We start from the raw sequence: 17,778 nt of genomic DNA, 5'->3' as shown, positions 1-17,778 counted from the left end.
ATCCATTATTTTAAGGACCTACGCGATCACAATCTATGTTCAACAAAAGTGTCTGAGCTGTGGCCAAATCAGGGCATGCTCAGGGAGCTGACCTGACACAGGGTAGGACTCTTCTGTTGAAAGTAGAGCTCATGTCTCTGGATGAGATTTCTGCCTGGAGAACACTTAGCTCAGCTGGAAAGATCACCCAAAAGCTGGCGTGTTCCATTAGGGACTTGGGGCCTCACAGAGTTTGCACGAAGAATTATTTCCACTGGCAGTACCCTAGTTTTATTGCATTTCTGAACACAATGGGATTACATGTGCATGCTGACGCTTGGGAGTCTTTCCCATGCACTCCTTGAAAACCTAGCCCTCGTGCCTTAATGTTCGCTATTCACTTTGTCTTCCAGGAATTCACTCAGATGCTCACCTGTACACTCAGGAGTGCTCCCCGTCCAGGTCCCATTGACAGTACAGTGCCTGCTCAGCACCCCTGTGGAGTAATAGCCTTCCCGGCACTGATATATAATGGAGCTGGAGAAAACCAAGCCGTCATTAAATACAACTCTTGCGTTGCTGGGCGTCCCCGGGTTTCCACAAGATATAACTAAAAAAGCCAAAATAGCAAAATTACAAATAAAATGAAAGCTGATCCTGATCTCAACAAAAGCAGTTTAGCTGCAAAACCCTCTGGATTAAGCCATGGCGCACAGGCCGTTTTCGAATGAGTCAATGGTACCTAGCAGTGCAAGAAAAGTATCCCAAGAGCAAGGGGTGCACCTTGCCATGGGAAACATCTCGAGGCTGTGTGACTTGCGTGGTGAGCGGCTGCAGACCAAATGCTGACAAGTTCTCCTGCGTCATAAGCCAATTTCTCCAGCACAAGATACTACCGTGCATACCGCTTTGATTTCACACTGGGATTCAAGAATGTACCCCGGCTGCAAGCCTCTTGCTTACTGCTCCAGACTGAATTGAAAGAGGGGCAGGTTTTACGTCCCTTGACGCTGATCACGCATTCTGCCGGCTCAAGCCGTTAAATTAGCCGAACCTGACAGGCACCTCAAAGAGACAAGCTGGGTTCTTGGTGGAATGACGGAGGCAGTTGTCACAAAGCATGTCAGGGGAGGAGATGGCGGAACCTACACAGCTCCGAACCAACAGGTTATCAGGGTCTTTCATTGCCAGTCTAAATCCAAGCCCAGATTGGTAGCGACCAAAACTGATTGCCATCGAATGACGGCCCGGTGAACTGTGTGAAACAAGGTGGGCTCACCCCAGTTTTTAGAAGCGGAAAACTGGCAATGATCATCACATTCGTCTCAATAGAGGGCCTGAGACGGGCCACGAGATACCGTGTTGTCTCTTCAAGGTGGCTCTTGCAGCTCATCGGGGCATGGGAATCTGCATCCTGAGCTGGCTCTGAATTTCACAGCTGGCCCCCAGTCTCTATAAAGGGCTGAGACAAACACTCGGGCCCCCAGCATCTTTAGAGAGTTAAGTAATCTGGATCTGTGCTTCACTGGGCTCATCTCTGCTTTGGAAGCCACTCTTTGCAGACATCAAGGGAGTCGAAGCAGCGGGGGTCTCAGCTACCCTTCCATAATGGCAGCCCCTCCTGCTTATTGCCTGCATATATCCAATTATGCTTTCAGATGGTGGGGGGAGCATCGCGAGGATACAATTATAGGTTTGTCAGCACCCAGGTTTTATGTCTAAACTGCCTCCGTGCCGCTGCAATAAAAGCGCATCAGACTGAACGGCAGTACACACAGCCCTGTCATGGCAAAATAAGTACCTGCAATAATTGCAGCCAGCCCTCATCTACTGTGGAATTACTGCACATGAAAGAAAATCACATGAATCAATAAAGGCTTAAACCGTTTGCCTCTGACTATTTGACAAGGAAATTCCCCTGGCAATGCAGCACCATCTCACTCGCTGCAAGAGCATCCGTTTGGAAATAACGAGGTGCCCCAGTCTCCACGTGCTATCGCTGCCCCCAGACCAGACACCTGGGGGGATGGAATATTGCCTGCCATTCGGCAGAGGTAAACAAATCTCATTTGGCTGAGGGTAGGAATGCACAGTGCACAGCTCCTCAATGGAAAGAGAAAGGCTCCGTTCTCCCTTGTTACTTGGCTTGCTGTCAGCATGTTAACATATGAGCTTGTCAGATGTGTATCTGTTTGACAGGGAGAAACTAATAACCATTCCAGCTTGTATGTGCAGACATTTTGCATGGCACTAAAATCACGCGGGGTGCTCTCTAGTTACAGATTCCTCACGCAGCCAATGTCTCAGTGATACATAGCATCATTTCCAATAAATGCAGGGATAAAAGTCAGATTCTATCTGCTCAGGAAAAGCACTGGATTAATATTTCACTGCCGTGTCCGTACATCATCCTCTCTCTTCCCTACCCTACCTGCCCCATATACGCACACACCCGATTCTAAAATAGTCATTGCACAGCTGCTACAAAATTCATTGTGACTTCTGAAAAGGTTGCAATGGTGCAATGTTACGGCACAGCTGAGCATGTGAATGTGGAGTAGCAAGTCCAAGTGGACACCTGCCACGGATATGAAAGGGACCACAAATTTATGGGCAAGTGATCCAACGTGAAAGTCATATTTAAAATAACTCAGGGCCAAATCCAGCAGGTAAAGAATGTCTCCTGGCATTAATGGGAGCTGAAAGCAACTTGCAGGATCACGTGCCAGAGGAAAACTAAACTGCATTGGCGTTTGGAACACGCATCAAAATCAACCCTCCTTCCCACCAAACAAGAAAATAATTTGCAAAACAAAATACGTTGGTTGGGGGCGGCTGGTCTTGTTCCTTCTTTAACAGGAAACTACTTCAAGTGATCAGGCCATCATTAAATGATAGATTTTGACAAAAGGGTCAGATCCTTAGCCGCAGCTAAGCAGTACAAAGGTGTAGGGAATCCCTGGGCCCACCCCCTTCCTTTGACCGCACTCCGCACACGCCTGGTGGCAGGAAGGGGTGCTGTCGTGATGACTCCATACCACCATCTCCCTAAACTGGGGTGAACCTCCTGCAGCTCATTACAGGGGCTGGATTTTTGCCAGGAGTGTGGTGCAGAGCAGCTGCACGCTGGCTCTGAATCTGGGTTAATAAATCTTCCCCTGCATTACTAACAGCTTGTCAGACTGTCAAAACTGAGAGGAATTTAACGATCTAATTCACTTTTCACACTTTATGCTGATTATTTCCTTGAACTTTCCTCAGCCGTGGAAAGTGAAATTAGATTGATCTGTTTAGTCAGATTCACTTTCAGGTTCCAGCAATAACGATACCATGCTGTTCTGTAGCACCTTTCCTCCCAGGGTCTGGGGCTTTCAAATGTCTAATGAATGATTTCCCCTGAGGGAGACATTATTATGCTGATTTTAACAGATGGGAGAATCAGGCAGGGAGTGGTGAAATGATTTGGCCAAGATCACATCATGATTCTGTGGAATAGCTGGAAACTGAATCCGGGAATGCTGACTCCCAGTTCTCCGCTCCAACCGCTAGACACCTTCTCCTCCCAGTGCTGAGAATAGAACCTAGGGCCCTGAAACGCTGCTCTAACCGCTAAGGCATCCTTGCTATATTCCAGCAACACTCTCTAGTTATGAACAATGCAGTGGAATGTCTACAACTAAAAACCACACACACACACACACACACACACACACACACCCCTAATTGCAAATCTTTCTATTAACAAACTGTTGAAAAATCTCTTCGCCCCATTTTTTTGTTTGTTTCTTTAACATATCTATATTTTGTGCCTATATTATTCGGCTAGAGTCCCTTTGAAGCCAATACGATAGATGTGGCTGTTAAAAGTAATCACGACCGCTGCTAAAGATAAGGATAGAGCCCGGTGCCAGGGGAGATCAGGCTGAGAATTACAATGAGGAAGGCGAGTGTTGCTTGGGAAGTGAAAAGTAATGGGACTTCATCATTTGAGGTGGTGCATGAGATTTACTAATGGGGTGGCGAATCCCATTGGGCAGGGAGACGACAGCTAATGACAGCGCCTTCCTCCGCAATCTTCACTGTGATGTGGGAGCCTAGCCCTGAGGGATTATCGGCATCGCCAAACTGCCTTGGGCTTGCTACTCCCACTCCCTTGTGAGCGGCTGGGGCCTGAGCTCCAGCCCTTCCCAATGCACTGGCCAGCAAAGTGGGAAGGAAGCCGGGACAGCATAGAGACTCCAGCTCAACACACAAACACACAGAATGTGGTCAGACCCCTGAAACGCACCTATGGACCCGGATTGTCAAAAAAGCTCAACACCAGGCCTTGGGTTTTCAGTAGAGCTCAATGCTTTGGGTGCGGAGCCCTTTTCAACATCTGGCTGTAACTGGCACAATGGGAGCTGCTGGGAGCTGAGCACTTGAAAATCTGGCCCTGAGTTCTTCTGAAAATGTGGCCACTGATGTCGTCTGCACGATGTCGATCCTTTCAACATGTTATTGTTTTCCCTCTTTGCTATTAAGTCGAGGGCAGGTTTGATTGCTTTTCTTCATGGCTTCCGGCCGATTCAAGTTGCAGTGATTAAGTAAAGATGGCTACTAATCGAGAGTGACTTCAGAATGAAGGCAAGGAGTAACAGTTATTGATATAGGAGTTTTCACCAGGTGGCGCTGTTACACAGTCTTCCACGTTCTCTTTCTGCGGGCAAGTTTTGACTCTTGGGAAGACATGCAGAGTGGTGGTTAGCGCTGGGGTAGGCAAGTGTGTGTGGAGGCACTTGGGGAGAGAGGGAGCAGGAGAGTTTGGTATCTGCCTCGGGTTCTGATTAGAGGCAGTTCTTGAGGCAGAGTTGCTTCCAAGGAACCAAGCATTGGTGTTGGGATGGGATTCCCAGACGAAGGGATTGTAACGTGCTGTTTGACCATCTCAGCTCAGGACTGGTGCTTTTGTGTAAACAAAGCAAGTTACATTTAGAATATACTCAGACGATGTAGCTGATTTATCCTCCACTGAGAAGCCAGGCTACGGGGCCCCAGACACCTGCTGCCATTTGGCATAAGGGACATCAGAGGTATCGGAAAGGGCAACATTACTATTTATTTGTTATAGAGGCGTCTCAGGCACCCATTCTCATGGTATCTGCGTGCCGTTACACACAGCGCTGGTATAGAAAGTCCACCTGCCCTTCAGGGTGAATCCCATTGAATGACTCTGAGCGATGTTATTTATTTATTTTAAAAGATCCTTCCCTTCACAGCTGGTGGCATTTTAAGGCTCCATAATTGTAAAGCTAGAAGTTCATCAATTCCCTCAAGGAAGAGGGATGAAGCTTCTCTTCTCCTCTCCTACAGATTAAAGCTGTTTACTAACGAGGACTCCAGTCTAGATAGCATGTAAATGTCCCACATATGCTCCATGGTCTAATCCTTACAGCGGACAGAATTGTTCTTTTGGGTCTTCCTGCCATTCAGCAGACGGGCTGAATTGCTCTCCTAACAATGTCTGACACATCAGGTGAAATCCACTGCTGGAATGACACATAGCTGAGAGCCTTCGGAGTCCTAAAAGCCTTCACTTTGCAGATGGTAATTTACATACCCTTTAAATTAAACAGTAACCTACATTCCACCTGACATGCAGAGGAAAAAAAATATCCTGTCACTAAGCATATTCGCAGGGGTCAAATTGGGATCAATTAAAATAAACAGCAGCCAGGGCCCAGTCTCATTCCGGCTGCGGAATTTGTTTCATTCATCTGGCACAATAATAAACATGCTCAAAGCAAACGTTCCATTCAGCTTTTCAAGGAAGGGGAGAAAATATAAAGCTTAACCGCAACTAACAATGCAATTGAAGCTTCTATTGTGAAGGAGAGCAAGTCTTTTTTGTTTGGTATTCCTCCCCCGGCCCCATTCCTTCGCGCTGTGCTTGAAGAAAGATGGGTGGGGAAAAAAGCAGTGCCAGGGACGGAAGCTTTTACATTTTCATTCACATTTTAAAACTGGCCGGAAATTAAAGCTAAATGGAGCTTGAAATCTGAGATTTTAGAAAGCTGGTTTTACTGGAAATGATGCAGCCTGGACTGTCTAACACAGTCAGCAGCTAAGAAGTTCCAGCAGCCGCTGATAATTATCTTGTTTGATTTCAATCTGTTTGTACCTTATGAAAGAAATTATTGTGGGTTTTAAAAAGAATAATTCCGCCTCTTTTTTTGGTTGAATTTTAGAGCAATGGAAAGGCACCTGCTAGTTTGAGGGAATAAAACCCCTTCCTTACCCAGCGTGGCATTCCGAAAATCTGGACTCGGTGCCTGGCTCTGCCACACACATCCCTTCTACGTGACCTTAGGTGAGTTACTTCAGTTCAGATTCAACAAAACACCTGACGTTAAGTGCGTGCTAAAGTTCCGTGGGCTTCAAAGTGAAGCATGTGCTCAGCTGCTTTGCTGGATCGGGATATCACCTCTCTCTGCTGCAGCTCCCCCTGCTGTAACATGGGTGGGGATAGCGCTACTTTCATTTTCTCCACCTTGTCTATTTAGATGGTAAGACCCGTGATGTAAGGACTGTTTTTTATTACAGCACCTGGTGTGATGGGATCTTAATCTAAGCCGGGACTTCTAGATGCTACTGAAATATAAGCAACTTGTCTATGTGCCACCTGGCAGCGGCAACAGAAGATTCTTCCCAGCGCGGCACATGCAGTGGGCTGGCTCAGTCTTGCGTTGCAGGGGGCAAGATGGCAGCTTGATCCCCGTTCCCATTCATTTCTCAGCCTCTCTGGCTACATTAGCAAGGATGGCAATTAATGAATGGTGTTCTTTTGTGCTGTAGACCTTTGTCTACTAAGGAACAGACAAAGTTCCTCTACGCTCATTTCGCGTAGCAGCTAATTGAAGGGGACAGTTTTCGCTGGCTGGGCAGGGTGGCACAGAGGACCTACTGGCCCCGCCTGACTTGATCACGCTTTCTGTTCCTAGCTGTCGAGGAAGAGGCATGAGTCAGAGACACACAATGCCCTACAGAGGCACTGAATGGCTATGTTGTCGTGCTGGAGCTTTGCCACTCCAATGTTGAATGGGGCTCCCATACATTCAGATTGGCTAATTCAGAACTATGGATGGGGAGATGCAATTTAGCAGGTTTCAAAATGTGATTAGTCCTGATTTAGAGATATGGAACATATTAATCACTCTGATTCATATCACGCCTTGGAGACCTTTAATCACCAGGTTTTAACAAGCCAAGAAATATGGAACTTGGGTGCTGGGGCTATTCTCCCTCTTCCCCTCTAAAAAAAATCTTTTTGCTAATAAAAGACAACTCCTGGCTCTGAGAATTCTTCTTGGATTTGGGCTTATTTACAGAGGGTCTGCTGAACCCAATCCAAGAGTTATGCCTTTGATGAAGTTGCAATTACCTACAGATACATGAGCAGCAGGGTCAGAACAAGATTTTCAATAAGATTTCATTAGTCCGGGAACTTGGTTACTTACTGAGAAACCATTATTACATTTTGCGGAAGTCAAAAAAGCCCTGTGCTGGGTGTGGTTTCTAAAGCAGACCTATCAGCTAGCGAGATGAAGAGTGTGGGGGCCACAAATGTTAATATTCAGACCTTGATTCAGCAAAGCACTTAAGCACGTGCACTGAAGCATGCATTTAAGCTCATCCACAGTTCTGCAAAGCAGGGAAATCTGTGCTTATGTCCCATTGATGCCAATAGGTCTTAAGCATATGCTCAAAGTTAGGCATATGCATCAGTGCGTTGCCGAACTGGGTCCTTGGTGGCTAAAGCCAAGCTCCTAAATAAGAGGCCTGATTCACAGAGGTGTTGAGCTTCTATTCAGTTTAGTGCTTCTGAAAAATCAGGCCACTTATTTTAGGCATCTGAAAGCTTTGGCCTTCCCTGCTCCATGTATATCCTTAGCTAAAAATACATAGAGCTGATGAGGCCCCCAAGAGATCTGGGGGCATTGAGTTGGGGAATGCGCCCTCAGCAGCGATGGAGGCAGGCAGCACGCCTGGATACGGCCTCCTGGCTTCAGGGACACTGATGGAAACAGAGCAAGGAACAAGTTTTGTTTCCTTTGCCTGCGTTCTTCCCCCAAGTGCAGTCTGGGGAATAGCAGGAGGTGCCGGGGCTCAGCCCAAACATGTGGGTGCATGGGGACGGGAGAAAGGACTTTGTCACCCGCTCTCCACCTCTTCCAAAGTACACTTGCTCGGGGCCAGCCATAATTGGAGCCCGACTGGTTAAAACCCCACCACCATTCAGCATGGGACAAACCTGATTGCGTACATGGCTATCAGTGTCGGTGGCTTCTAAAATTAACATGCAAAGGGGAAGCCAGGCAAGCAGGCAGAGTCAGCCTTGTCTGTTCAATTCCCCAATCTTGGGTTCAAAGCCTGACTGAGGTCTCAAGCACCCGGGAGAGCCAGTGGCCTAAGTGTCCCACCATCCATGTCCCATGCATCACCCCTCCCCTCCCAAACACACCGTTGGGCACAGCTGACAGCTTGCTCAGTAAAGACAGGTCTGGGATAGCCAGGGGAGGGGCACTGGCAGAGCTGTGCGTGGGGAGTGTGAGACTGGCATAGTCAGGGTATTAGCAGCGTTGGGAATGGGCAGCCCAGCACTGGGACAGCAAGGGGTGTTGCAGATTAGGACGTGGGTGCTTGGGCAGAGCTGTGCTTGTTCGGGTGCAGGGGGAGGCTGAGTCTTGAATGGCTGGCTGTGCTGCAGGTCAGGATTACGAAGATGTGAAGTATCAGCAGGTGAAAAGCTTGCAGCACCCTGCCTGCGCCGCCTCAACACAATTCATCCTCATTCTCGCCCGCCTCAAACGTACTCGCAAAATCACAACGCAAAAAAGATATAAATCCCGGCCCCAGAAAGTTGGATCTAAGTCTCAGAGAGTACAGCCCCATGAATAGCTGATGGGGTTTGCATCTTGCCAAGAATACAGATGACAGAGACACAGTGCGCTACTCATCATTGTGCATTTCTTGCCTAGTTCGGTGGGCGAGTGCCTATCACTAAACAGCCACATCATAGAAATAATGTTACTATTATTCATAAAGCTGTGATTAAAAAAAGTATAACCGCACCGCATCCTGGAGCCTTTTGAATTTGAGAGGTTATTTATCCCACGATTAATAGATAGAGCCTCTGCCGATCCTCTCCACCGAAAGAAACGGGAAAGAAAAAACGAATGCTCCTAGCATCCCAAGGCCTCAGCATATTAATAAATGTGTTGTGGTGTCTTTTCAATCAAGGGCTACATCAGCCTAGAATAAATTTCCAATTCATTTGCAATCTCTCTCCGAGCCGTTGGCTTTCAAATCAGCTGAAGAGAAGGACTTGCTCAGGTCTCCTTGCGCGTGCGTTTCCTGCCTCGTTTAGGGCTTTTGTTCTTTCGCTGATTGATTTTTTAAATACTTCTGGAATAGAAACAGGAGCTGGCCTGGGGTTTATTAGGTTGGATTGGGGGTTTTGTTCTTTTTCTTCAAACAAAAGAAAATGGGGGTTAAATAAAAAAATGTTTATCAGGATTTTAATTTGCAGCACGCACCGCCACGTCACGTAAATTACTCATGCGTGCACCAGCTCTAGCTTTCACAAAGGTTCCAGGCAAGGAAAGTTTCCCTTTCTGCTGAATTTTCTCCCCCAAACAGCATTTAATTCATTGGTGGCACTGGATTTGGAGATTGGAAGGCCAGAAGGAACAATTACAACCATCTAGTCTGACTCCTTTGTAGCCCAGACTGGAGAATTCCACCCAGCCATTCCTGCATCCAACCCAGCAATTGGGGAGATGTGAACATGGTCTGAACAGAGCTGAGGATCAGCCTCCAGCAGACACAAAGCAAGGTAGAGACAGGCCAAAGGGCTCTTCCTTGTTCAGGCCTCAGGTGCTGAAATGAACCCAGCCATCGTGGGCCCGCAGGGATACCACTGCATGAGGCCTGGCAGATCAGGGTTGGGTATAGAACAGAGGCTGCTGCCTCCAAGACATGCGCTCCCCTTTTTCCACCAGGAAGTGGAACACGTGGGATGTGAGCTGCAGGATTTTGAGGGAGTGGAAGTGTGAATCATCATCCCCTCCAAGACTGGCAGGAAACCCTGGAGCAAGCTAATGAAATGGGTGCCCCTTATGGTCCCCTGCCTATTAGAGCAGGTGGGAGGTCAGCCCTGCTCCCACCCTCTCCCCTTTCAGGAGGGAGGGGGGTTTGGGGATGCTTTCTGCCCCCCTGCACTGCAAGGCTGGGTGTGACGCAGCCCTAGTTATCTTGCTGCGATGGAACCGCTAAGCAGGGTGCTACAATGCCCATCTGCTACCTCCCTGCTGTATCCGCTCCCTACTGGCCAGGTGAGGGGAAAAGCCTGCACCAGAAAGTGACTGGGCTCTGTCCGGAAGCGACAGCCGCCTGGCAGCAGGGAGCTGCAGAGAAGCTGGATACAGAGAGGAATCTCCAGAGCCACGTCAGGAGCAGGCGGTAAATGCTGGACATTACAGCTGCATGCAGGTCTGTGTGGGACTTATGGGAGCAGCAGCAGCGCTTGGGCAGGGAGCCAGCGCAGAGTCCCCAAGGAGACAGTAACTGAGCCTGCCCTGGAAACTCAGGAGACTGGCTTGGAAAGAGCGCCTGAGGCACTAGGTCCGAAAGAGCCCTGACTCTACGCTGGGCTGCTCCAGGGATCCAAACATTTCTTGCTCTCTTTCCCTTTGGACGGTAACTGTTTCAGCCCTCGGACCTAGGCTATTTGTGACCTTTCCCTTTCCTGCCCAGCTTAGTAAAACACCCTTTCCCTTCGCCTTGTTTCCGAGTGGTTACGGGGACCCACCAGGACTAGCGCTCACCAGGCCCAGTTGATGAGGCAACCACGGTGCTCGCCTCTGAGCAGTGGAACACGTTACCGACACCCATGGGGCTTGGTGTACTCCACTACTGAGCAGCCTCAAGCGTTTCCCTGGAGAGACAGCCCATACAATACCTTCGCACTCCGGCTGAGTGCCGCTCCACGAGCCGTTGGCGTGGCAGGTCCTCTCTGATGTACCCCGGAGCGTGTAGCCCGGTTCGCAGCTGAACCGAACCATGCTGTCCACACCAAACTCGTTGCCCAGCCTGATGCTGTGCAAAGGGATCCCCGGGTCGCCGCACATCCCCTGACTGCCTCCTGCCAAGCAGAGAAGGACACGGTCAGCAATGGCCACAGGCAGCAGTGCAGGCATGTGAGCTGGCCCCCCCTCCCACGGCAGAGAGGAGTGATCAATGCTACACAAGCAGCTGTCATAGAGTAGCCAGTCTATAAACTGCGTCCCATCATTAGCCTTCCAGTTATCAGCTGGGATCATGAAGCTGTAGATATTAGAACCTCATGAGGACCGTTGCGATCTTCAACCCTCCTCTCCTCCATAGCACAAGCCATAGAATTTCTCTTGGTAGGGAGACAGCCATCTAACTAACCCAATCCACTGCCTCTCTCTGCCATCCCAGGGACAGATGTCTTCCAATCTTCTCCCCAATCGATTTGCTCTAAATACCCTTAAACGATGGGCCTTCCATCACTTCCCTTGGAAGACTATTCCCAGCCTGAGAGACCTCAAGGCCACTAGGTTTTTTCTCTTATAGCCTTAGCCAACCTAAACTTTCTCCCCATTTCATCCCTCTGGCTCCTTGTGATTCTCTTGAGGACCATGCAGCAGAATCACATAGGGGGGCAGTGAGCTCCAAGTTCCCCTTTCACCCATTGGTGATGGGAGAGGGTTTATAACTGAGTACTGCTCTCCCAGAAGTCAGCCACGCCTCGAAACGTGGTGGCTGTGACAGCCCTGGCACGGCATGCTCCCCGACACTGCACACATCACCACAGTAAGTGGGGAAGGGAGGGTGAAATTCACCCTGTGCGGAAGGCCAGCAAAGTCTGAATTGAGCCCTTGTGCTGACCATCTGCACAGGTGGTTATTTCGTCCCATGTGTCGACTGACTTTGGATGCTCATCGCTTTTTATGCGCATGCAAAAGAGGTCTCATTACTCCTGAATTTCAAAGAAAGAAACCTAGACAGATGCAGAGACTTTCTGCGGCAGGTGCTTAGGTAGCCAGAGGTTTGTTTGCCAGCATCAGTCAGGCAGATGGTTCCCCTCCAAGCAGAAATGATGAGATGCTCAAAGCCTCCCCCGCCAGCCCCGTTATCCTTGCAGAGCAAGGAGCGGTTGGCTTTGCAGCATAGACACACTAGGAACCCAGCCGAGACACATCCGCTCAGAGAAATCGCTAACGCTACACGCGGCTAGCAGAAAGTTGGGGGGACATGAGGAGAAAGGCAGCTGAAAAGGATGCCTCACAGGGATTCTTGGAGAGCATGTTCCCTGCATCCCAGACTCACGCCAAGTCTGTCTGGTCTTGGCTTTCTCTGCTAGTGATCTCTGTAAACACACCAGCCCCAATCCAGGGAGCAATATTTCACTCCTGCTGTTATAGCTGAAGCCCCTGGCTCCCAGGCCCTCTGTGTTTTGCTACAGTAATGAGCTTGGCAACATCAGGTCGTATGTAAAAAATATAATGAAGACATTTGCCATGTAGGAGAATACTTGTTTTGAAAAGGGGTGGAGGGAATCCCTCTCTCTGGGCTCACTGTTCTCCTCTGGAGGCGAATTATTCCAAAGTGGCTTGTTCTGATTTGCTAAAGCCACTGTCACAATTAACGAGCTGCCTGCACATGGTGGAAAACCTTTGGCTTGGAAACAGCATTCTGGCCTCTGTGCTTTGCTCTGGGCTTTGCAGGATGGCCCTGGAGGATAATTCCCCCCCATGCAGGAGCCCTATGCTGCCCCCAGTGTAAGGGCGTGCTGGGGGCAGGAGATAGCATCAGGCCCTTAATTGCCGTGTTTGCATTGCTGATTATTAAAGCACAGGCATAAGACCAGAGGTCCGATTCCCCATCACTTTGCAGCTTGGCCCTCGTTTGCGCCAGTGCAAGTTGAGTTGGTGTAAGTCAGAATTATCCGCCGACACATACCAGTGGTCATATTTCACACCCGCTTTGCAGGGCTGGAAACCGCTCACATAAGGCACAAGGCTGCAGAAGGAAATCAGGTCCCAAGTGGTTCTGAGTTTGTTGAAGAGGGCAGGGTTTTCAAAAGCAGAGGCCTAACTCTGTTTCCTCTGAAGTCACCGGCAGACCTCCCACCCCCCTGATTTCAATAGGAGCAGAGTTAGGCTAATGCTGAAGGCTTTTGAAAGTGCATGCACAGCGAAAATGTAAGGGGGAAAAATGTATGAATTAGAGAAGCAACTTTCCAAGGGTCACAGGACACTAAGCAAATCACAAATTGTTCTGTAGATACACCCTTCAAATTAGACACACATCTTAATATTTTTCCCCTTTTCAGTGCAGGTTAAACTTGATCAAGTGAAGCTGCTGGGTCTAAAGTGGCATAATTAAAAATTAACCACTCGCCCCAGCTGCTTCTGCTCCATCTAGAGTCCCATCTCACTGGTGCCTTGCTCCCACGGAGATGAAAGGCTGCTTGGAGTTGGAGTGGGATTTCTACACAGCTCTCTGGAGGTTTTTCCGTTCCACTGGGGCGGGATCAGCTGATTTTGTAACTCAAGAGACTTGGACGGGGGTGAGGAACAAGAATGGATTCCCCTCCCCTGATGCCCTGCCTCAGATTCACATCATCATGTGATGTTGGCTTATAAGGACTTTTCTCAACTGTGGGGAGGTGAGTGAGGGAACCACTCTGGTCCCGAGTTTCAGAACAGCTCAGCTTTCATTGAGGCACCAAGAGAAGTGGCCAGATCTTTGAAACATATGCCTGCAAGCGTTGCAATGGGAGCGGAGGGTCCTTGTGAATCTATCACTTATGTTGACACCTGAATAGGAGATGAGCTCTTTTGAAAATGTGGCCCTGATTGCGGGCGATGAGCCCTTGGAAATCCATTACCATGAATCTATCCCTGCCCATCCTGGATACAGGACATCCATCGGGGACAGAAAGCACTGCTGCACGGGGCAACAGATCAGGTGTGAAGCCTGAGACTGGAGCCGTGTGCATCTGACTTGTCTGAATGGATGAGAGAGGAAGGGAGAATCTGAAGTTATCATGTGAGGAGCAATGTGCACCTCCCCCCAAATCAATGCTCTGCACAGAAGCACAAGGGGAGTCATTAAATAGCAAAGAGCACGCGGAAGTATTGACTTTGCCTTGTTATTTGTTATGTTTAAAGCTTTTGCTGCAATGATTTATTCATCCTGGGCCGCAGAGCCAGGTTTACTTTTTAACTATCCAAGGCGCTGGGGGCTGGACAGCTGAGCTCCAGCTGGGCTTTCCAAGTCCTGCAGGATCTAGAGCTCTCCTATGTTCAGAAGAATATAGATCCGAGAAGTCTCATGACTTCTTTTCTCCAGCTAAAAGCCGGGTGAAAGTCTGGCTGATTGGCTCCGTGTGGACCTGTGAAGAAGCAAAGGGTCATTGGCTCAACCCACGTCTCCTGGCCTTCTCACCTGAGCAATGAGGGAGGGAACCACTCCAGTGCCCATCCAGTTGGCACATGCGAGTGGAGTTGCCAACCAGAGTCCGCTTCCCCAGACAGCTATAGCGGATGACAGACCCTACCGTGTACTTATCGCCTGAGATCTGGGAGTGGGGCGGCGAGCCTGGATGGCCACAGGAAACCACTGAAACAAAGAGAACAACATTACGGCTTGCCTTATTATTTAACTGCATGGGACAAGCATTCAAAAGGAAGGTGCAATGCGTGAAGCTGCAAAACACTTCCTATTTGCACCCACAAAGTGGAACTTGCACACACGGAGCAAACAATATTTATGGGCCAGACACCTCGGTCAGTGTAAATCAGCATAGCTCCATTGACTTCAACAGAGCCTTGCCAATTTACACCAGTTGAGGATCTGGCCCTATGTGACCATAGCATGAACTGCCCACTGAAATCTTACATACCTTTACTCACAATCAGGTGCAATTCACCCCTACTCAGAGAAGCCGGCACAAGAGCCATGCACCACTGAGGTGCCCAAAATAGGGTGATAATGGTGCACAAACCTTGCATTGGTCCCCGGGGTGAATTTCAACCCCAAGCAGTACCACTAATTACACTGGGGCAAGTTGTGTAAACATTTACACGGGGTCTGTCCCGGGTCTGTGCATGCAAATGCACACACGAACAAGGATTTTCCAGGCCCACACTTTGCACGTTCCTGTGAACATTCGTCCTCTGTTAAAAATGATTATTTACACACACATGCACGTACCCCTTGGCAGTGTGGGATTCTGTCAGCACGTAGCCTTATCAAATGCAATGTCATACCTGATGAAATTACTCCGGCAGCTTGTGAGAGCTGCTCACCCTCTGATTGCTAGTAAAAACACTGTTAACAATAATGAATTGGTTTATTTTAGCTTAGCTATTAGGGTAGATGAAGCTTCGTTGTTCACAAACAAGCTGACAGCGATAAAGGCCATTAAATATGACCTGATCTAAAAGATTCTTAACATGAGGGCCACATGCCATTAGGATTTCTGAAGGGAAATATCAGCAATGGATGCATTCCCCCCTCCCCACCCTTCTGCTAGGTTCTAAAAATACAAATGATGACATTAGGTGGAATACATGATGTACTCTTCAAGAAAAAGAAGAGGGTGCGTCTGTTTATGTACATGGGCATTGAAAGACACTAGCACTGAGCTGTGACTAAAACCAAGTACTTTTTCAAAAGAAATGGGTTTGATAGCTAAAAAAATCACTCTGTAACTAACAATTTAATCAATGATACTCTAGCACACACACCTAAGCTAAAATTTGTCACTGTGTTGGGGGTTTGAAAGGATTTGTACAGACGGTCTGAACAGTTTGATTCCATTGTCCTAGATTTTGCTGTTGTAATTTCACTTATTGTCTCAGAGTCAGTCTTCTGCCCCTGAAAGAACAATGTCTTTTCCCTTCTCTAAAATACACACTAGTCAACATTTTCAAATCTGGGATACCTAAAGGAAAGGCTCCTGGGTCTACGTTTTTAAAAGTGACTAGTGACTGTAGATGCTAAAACTGAGACACTTTAAAGGGGCCTGATTTTCAGACAGTGCTGAACATCCATACTCTGAAAAACAAGCCTCTTTAAGACATCTCAAGTTGGGCCCCCAAAAATCAAGACGCTGTAAATCACTAGTTGTTTTGAAAAATTAAGCTCATAAATCCAATTAGGCAGCTAAATAAAACTGGCCTGATTTTCAAAGGTGGTGAAAACACCCATAAAATCCTCTGAAGTCAATGGAATCTGTAGGTGCTCAACATTTTTAAACAACGAGACCACATTTATTTAGTTGCTTGGCTATGGATTTAAGAAGCCCAGCTTGAGGCACCCAGGTATGAGAGCGGTGGCTAATTTGATTTGAGTGCCTGTAGATTCTAAGGCATGTGGTTATCACTTGTCAATTTCCCAGGGCTTATGCAGGGTGCTTGTAAATGGTAAAATGGCATGCTGGTGACAAAGGAAAAGAAAATGTGCCAAAAAACCCTTGTTTTTATGACTTGGTGTAAAAAGGATAAATAAATAGATAACTTTTTAAAAAAAAAAAGATTGAGGCTTTGGAACAGCTCAGCTGAATTAAATTTAGGGGGCTAGGTAGGAGATTTGATTGTCCCCCTCCATGTCTGACTGTTTGACCTATTTGTTGTGCAAGGTACAAATTCTGAAGAGCAGATGCACCAATTGCAACAAAAAGGAATCCTGATTAATTTACACCTGCAGAAAGAATGTAAACATGAAAATCAATAAGCCCTGCTCATCTGTGACTGGTGTGTTTCCCTTTCACCTCACCAGTCCCCTGTCCCCAGCAAGCCTTCCTTGTTAGGTGCGTTAGGGGTTTTATACAAAATTGACTGGATGCACTGAGAAGACTAACTGGAGGGGAATGTCATGCGGGAAGTGAGCACAGAGAAAGAGGGACCTGTCTATGGATATCTGCCTGAGCTGCTATATAATTTGCAATCACCTTTTCGGGATTATGACGACACATTTGGCTGTTTTGGATTTTCTGTTGGGGACCATTTTATGAATTATGCCATTTTCTCAGAGCCTACTCTAATGCCTGTTGAAATCAGTGGAAAGATGCTGATGGGAGTCAGGCTCCAAAGGCAGTGTGACTTAGTAGCTAGAGCACTGGACTAGGACTCAGAAAACATGGGTTCTATTCCTGGCTCTGCTGCTAGCCTGCTGGGTGATCTCGGGCAAGTCACTTCCTCTTTCTGTGCCTCAGTTTCACCATCTGCAAAAAGGAGACAGTGATACTGACCACCATTGTGAAGTGCTTTGAGATCTACTGATGAAAAGCATTATGGAAGAGCTAGGTATTGCTATTATTAGGCCAGTGTGGCCAGATACCTGATTAGTATGAAGCTCTTGTACTGTATTACAGTTCTTGTATCTATCTAGCTATGGGTTTTGTATACTGCCTCTCCCCCATTGTATCTAAGCCCCATGGGATTGGATGATGCTGTGCTACCTGAAGTTTGTCATTGCTGTTTTAAAATGTTTTTCTTATATCGTGTCTCATCCTGTACGGTTCCTAACACCAATCTTTGGGTTAGATAGAGCCAGGCTTGGTTGGAGCTCAGAGTTCTTGGGTCTAATATACATTTAAAGTGACAGGAGCGTGTGTGCGATAAAGCACCCATAAATAATAACACATCACAGTGTGCATTAGCTAGGCTGCCTCTAGGTATGCCTCACAAGACTGAAAGAGTTCTCCACTTCCTGAGCAGAGTA

General features: G+C 47.8%; 1 protein-coding gene across 1 annotated transcript in view; it reads right to left on the bottom strand.

Moving 5' to 3' along the window:
* CSMD2 (CUB and Sushi multiple domains 2) overlaps positions 1-17,778 on the bottom strand; it is a 495,048-nt gene that overhangs the window by 24,586 nt on the left and 452,684 nt on the right. Inside the window, exons 56-58 of the mRNA XM_067533952.1 lie at positions 14,497-14,670; positions 10,979-11,161; positions 413-589 (exon numbers count right to left, since the gene is read on the bottom strand). Of these exons, the coding sequence (XP_067390053.1) occupies positions 413-589; positions 10,979-11,161; positions 14,497-14,670 (534 nt within the window). The remainder of the gene's footprint in view (positions 1-412; positions 590-10,978; positions 11,162-14,496; positions 14,671-17,778) is intronic.

This window comes from Emydura macquarii, unplaced genomic scaffold, assembly GCF_026122565.2.
Source record: "Emydura macquarii macquarii isolate MOO-44397 ecotype Brisbane River unplaced genomic scaffold, CSIRO-AGI_Emac_v2 contig_3348, whole genome shotgun sequence".
NCBI classification, from domain to species: Eukaryota; Metazoa; Chordata; order Testudines; family Chelidae; genus Emydura; species Emydura macquarii.
Note: the sequence above shows the minus strand (reverse complement) of the source record. Positions and strands in the feature narration are given on the sequence as shown.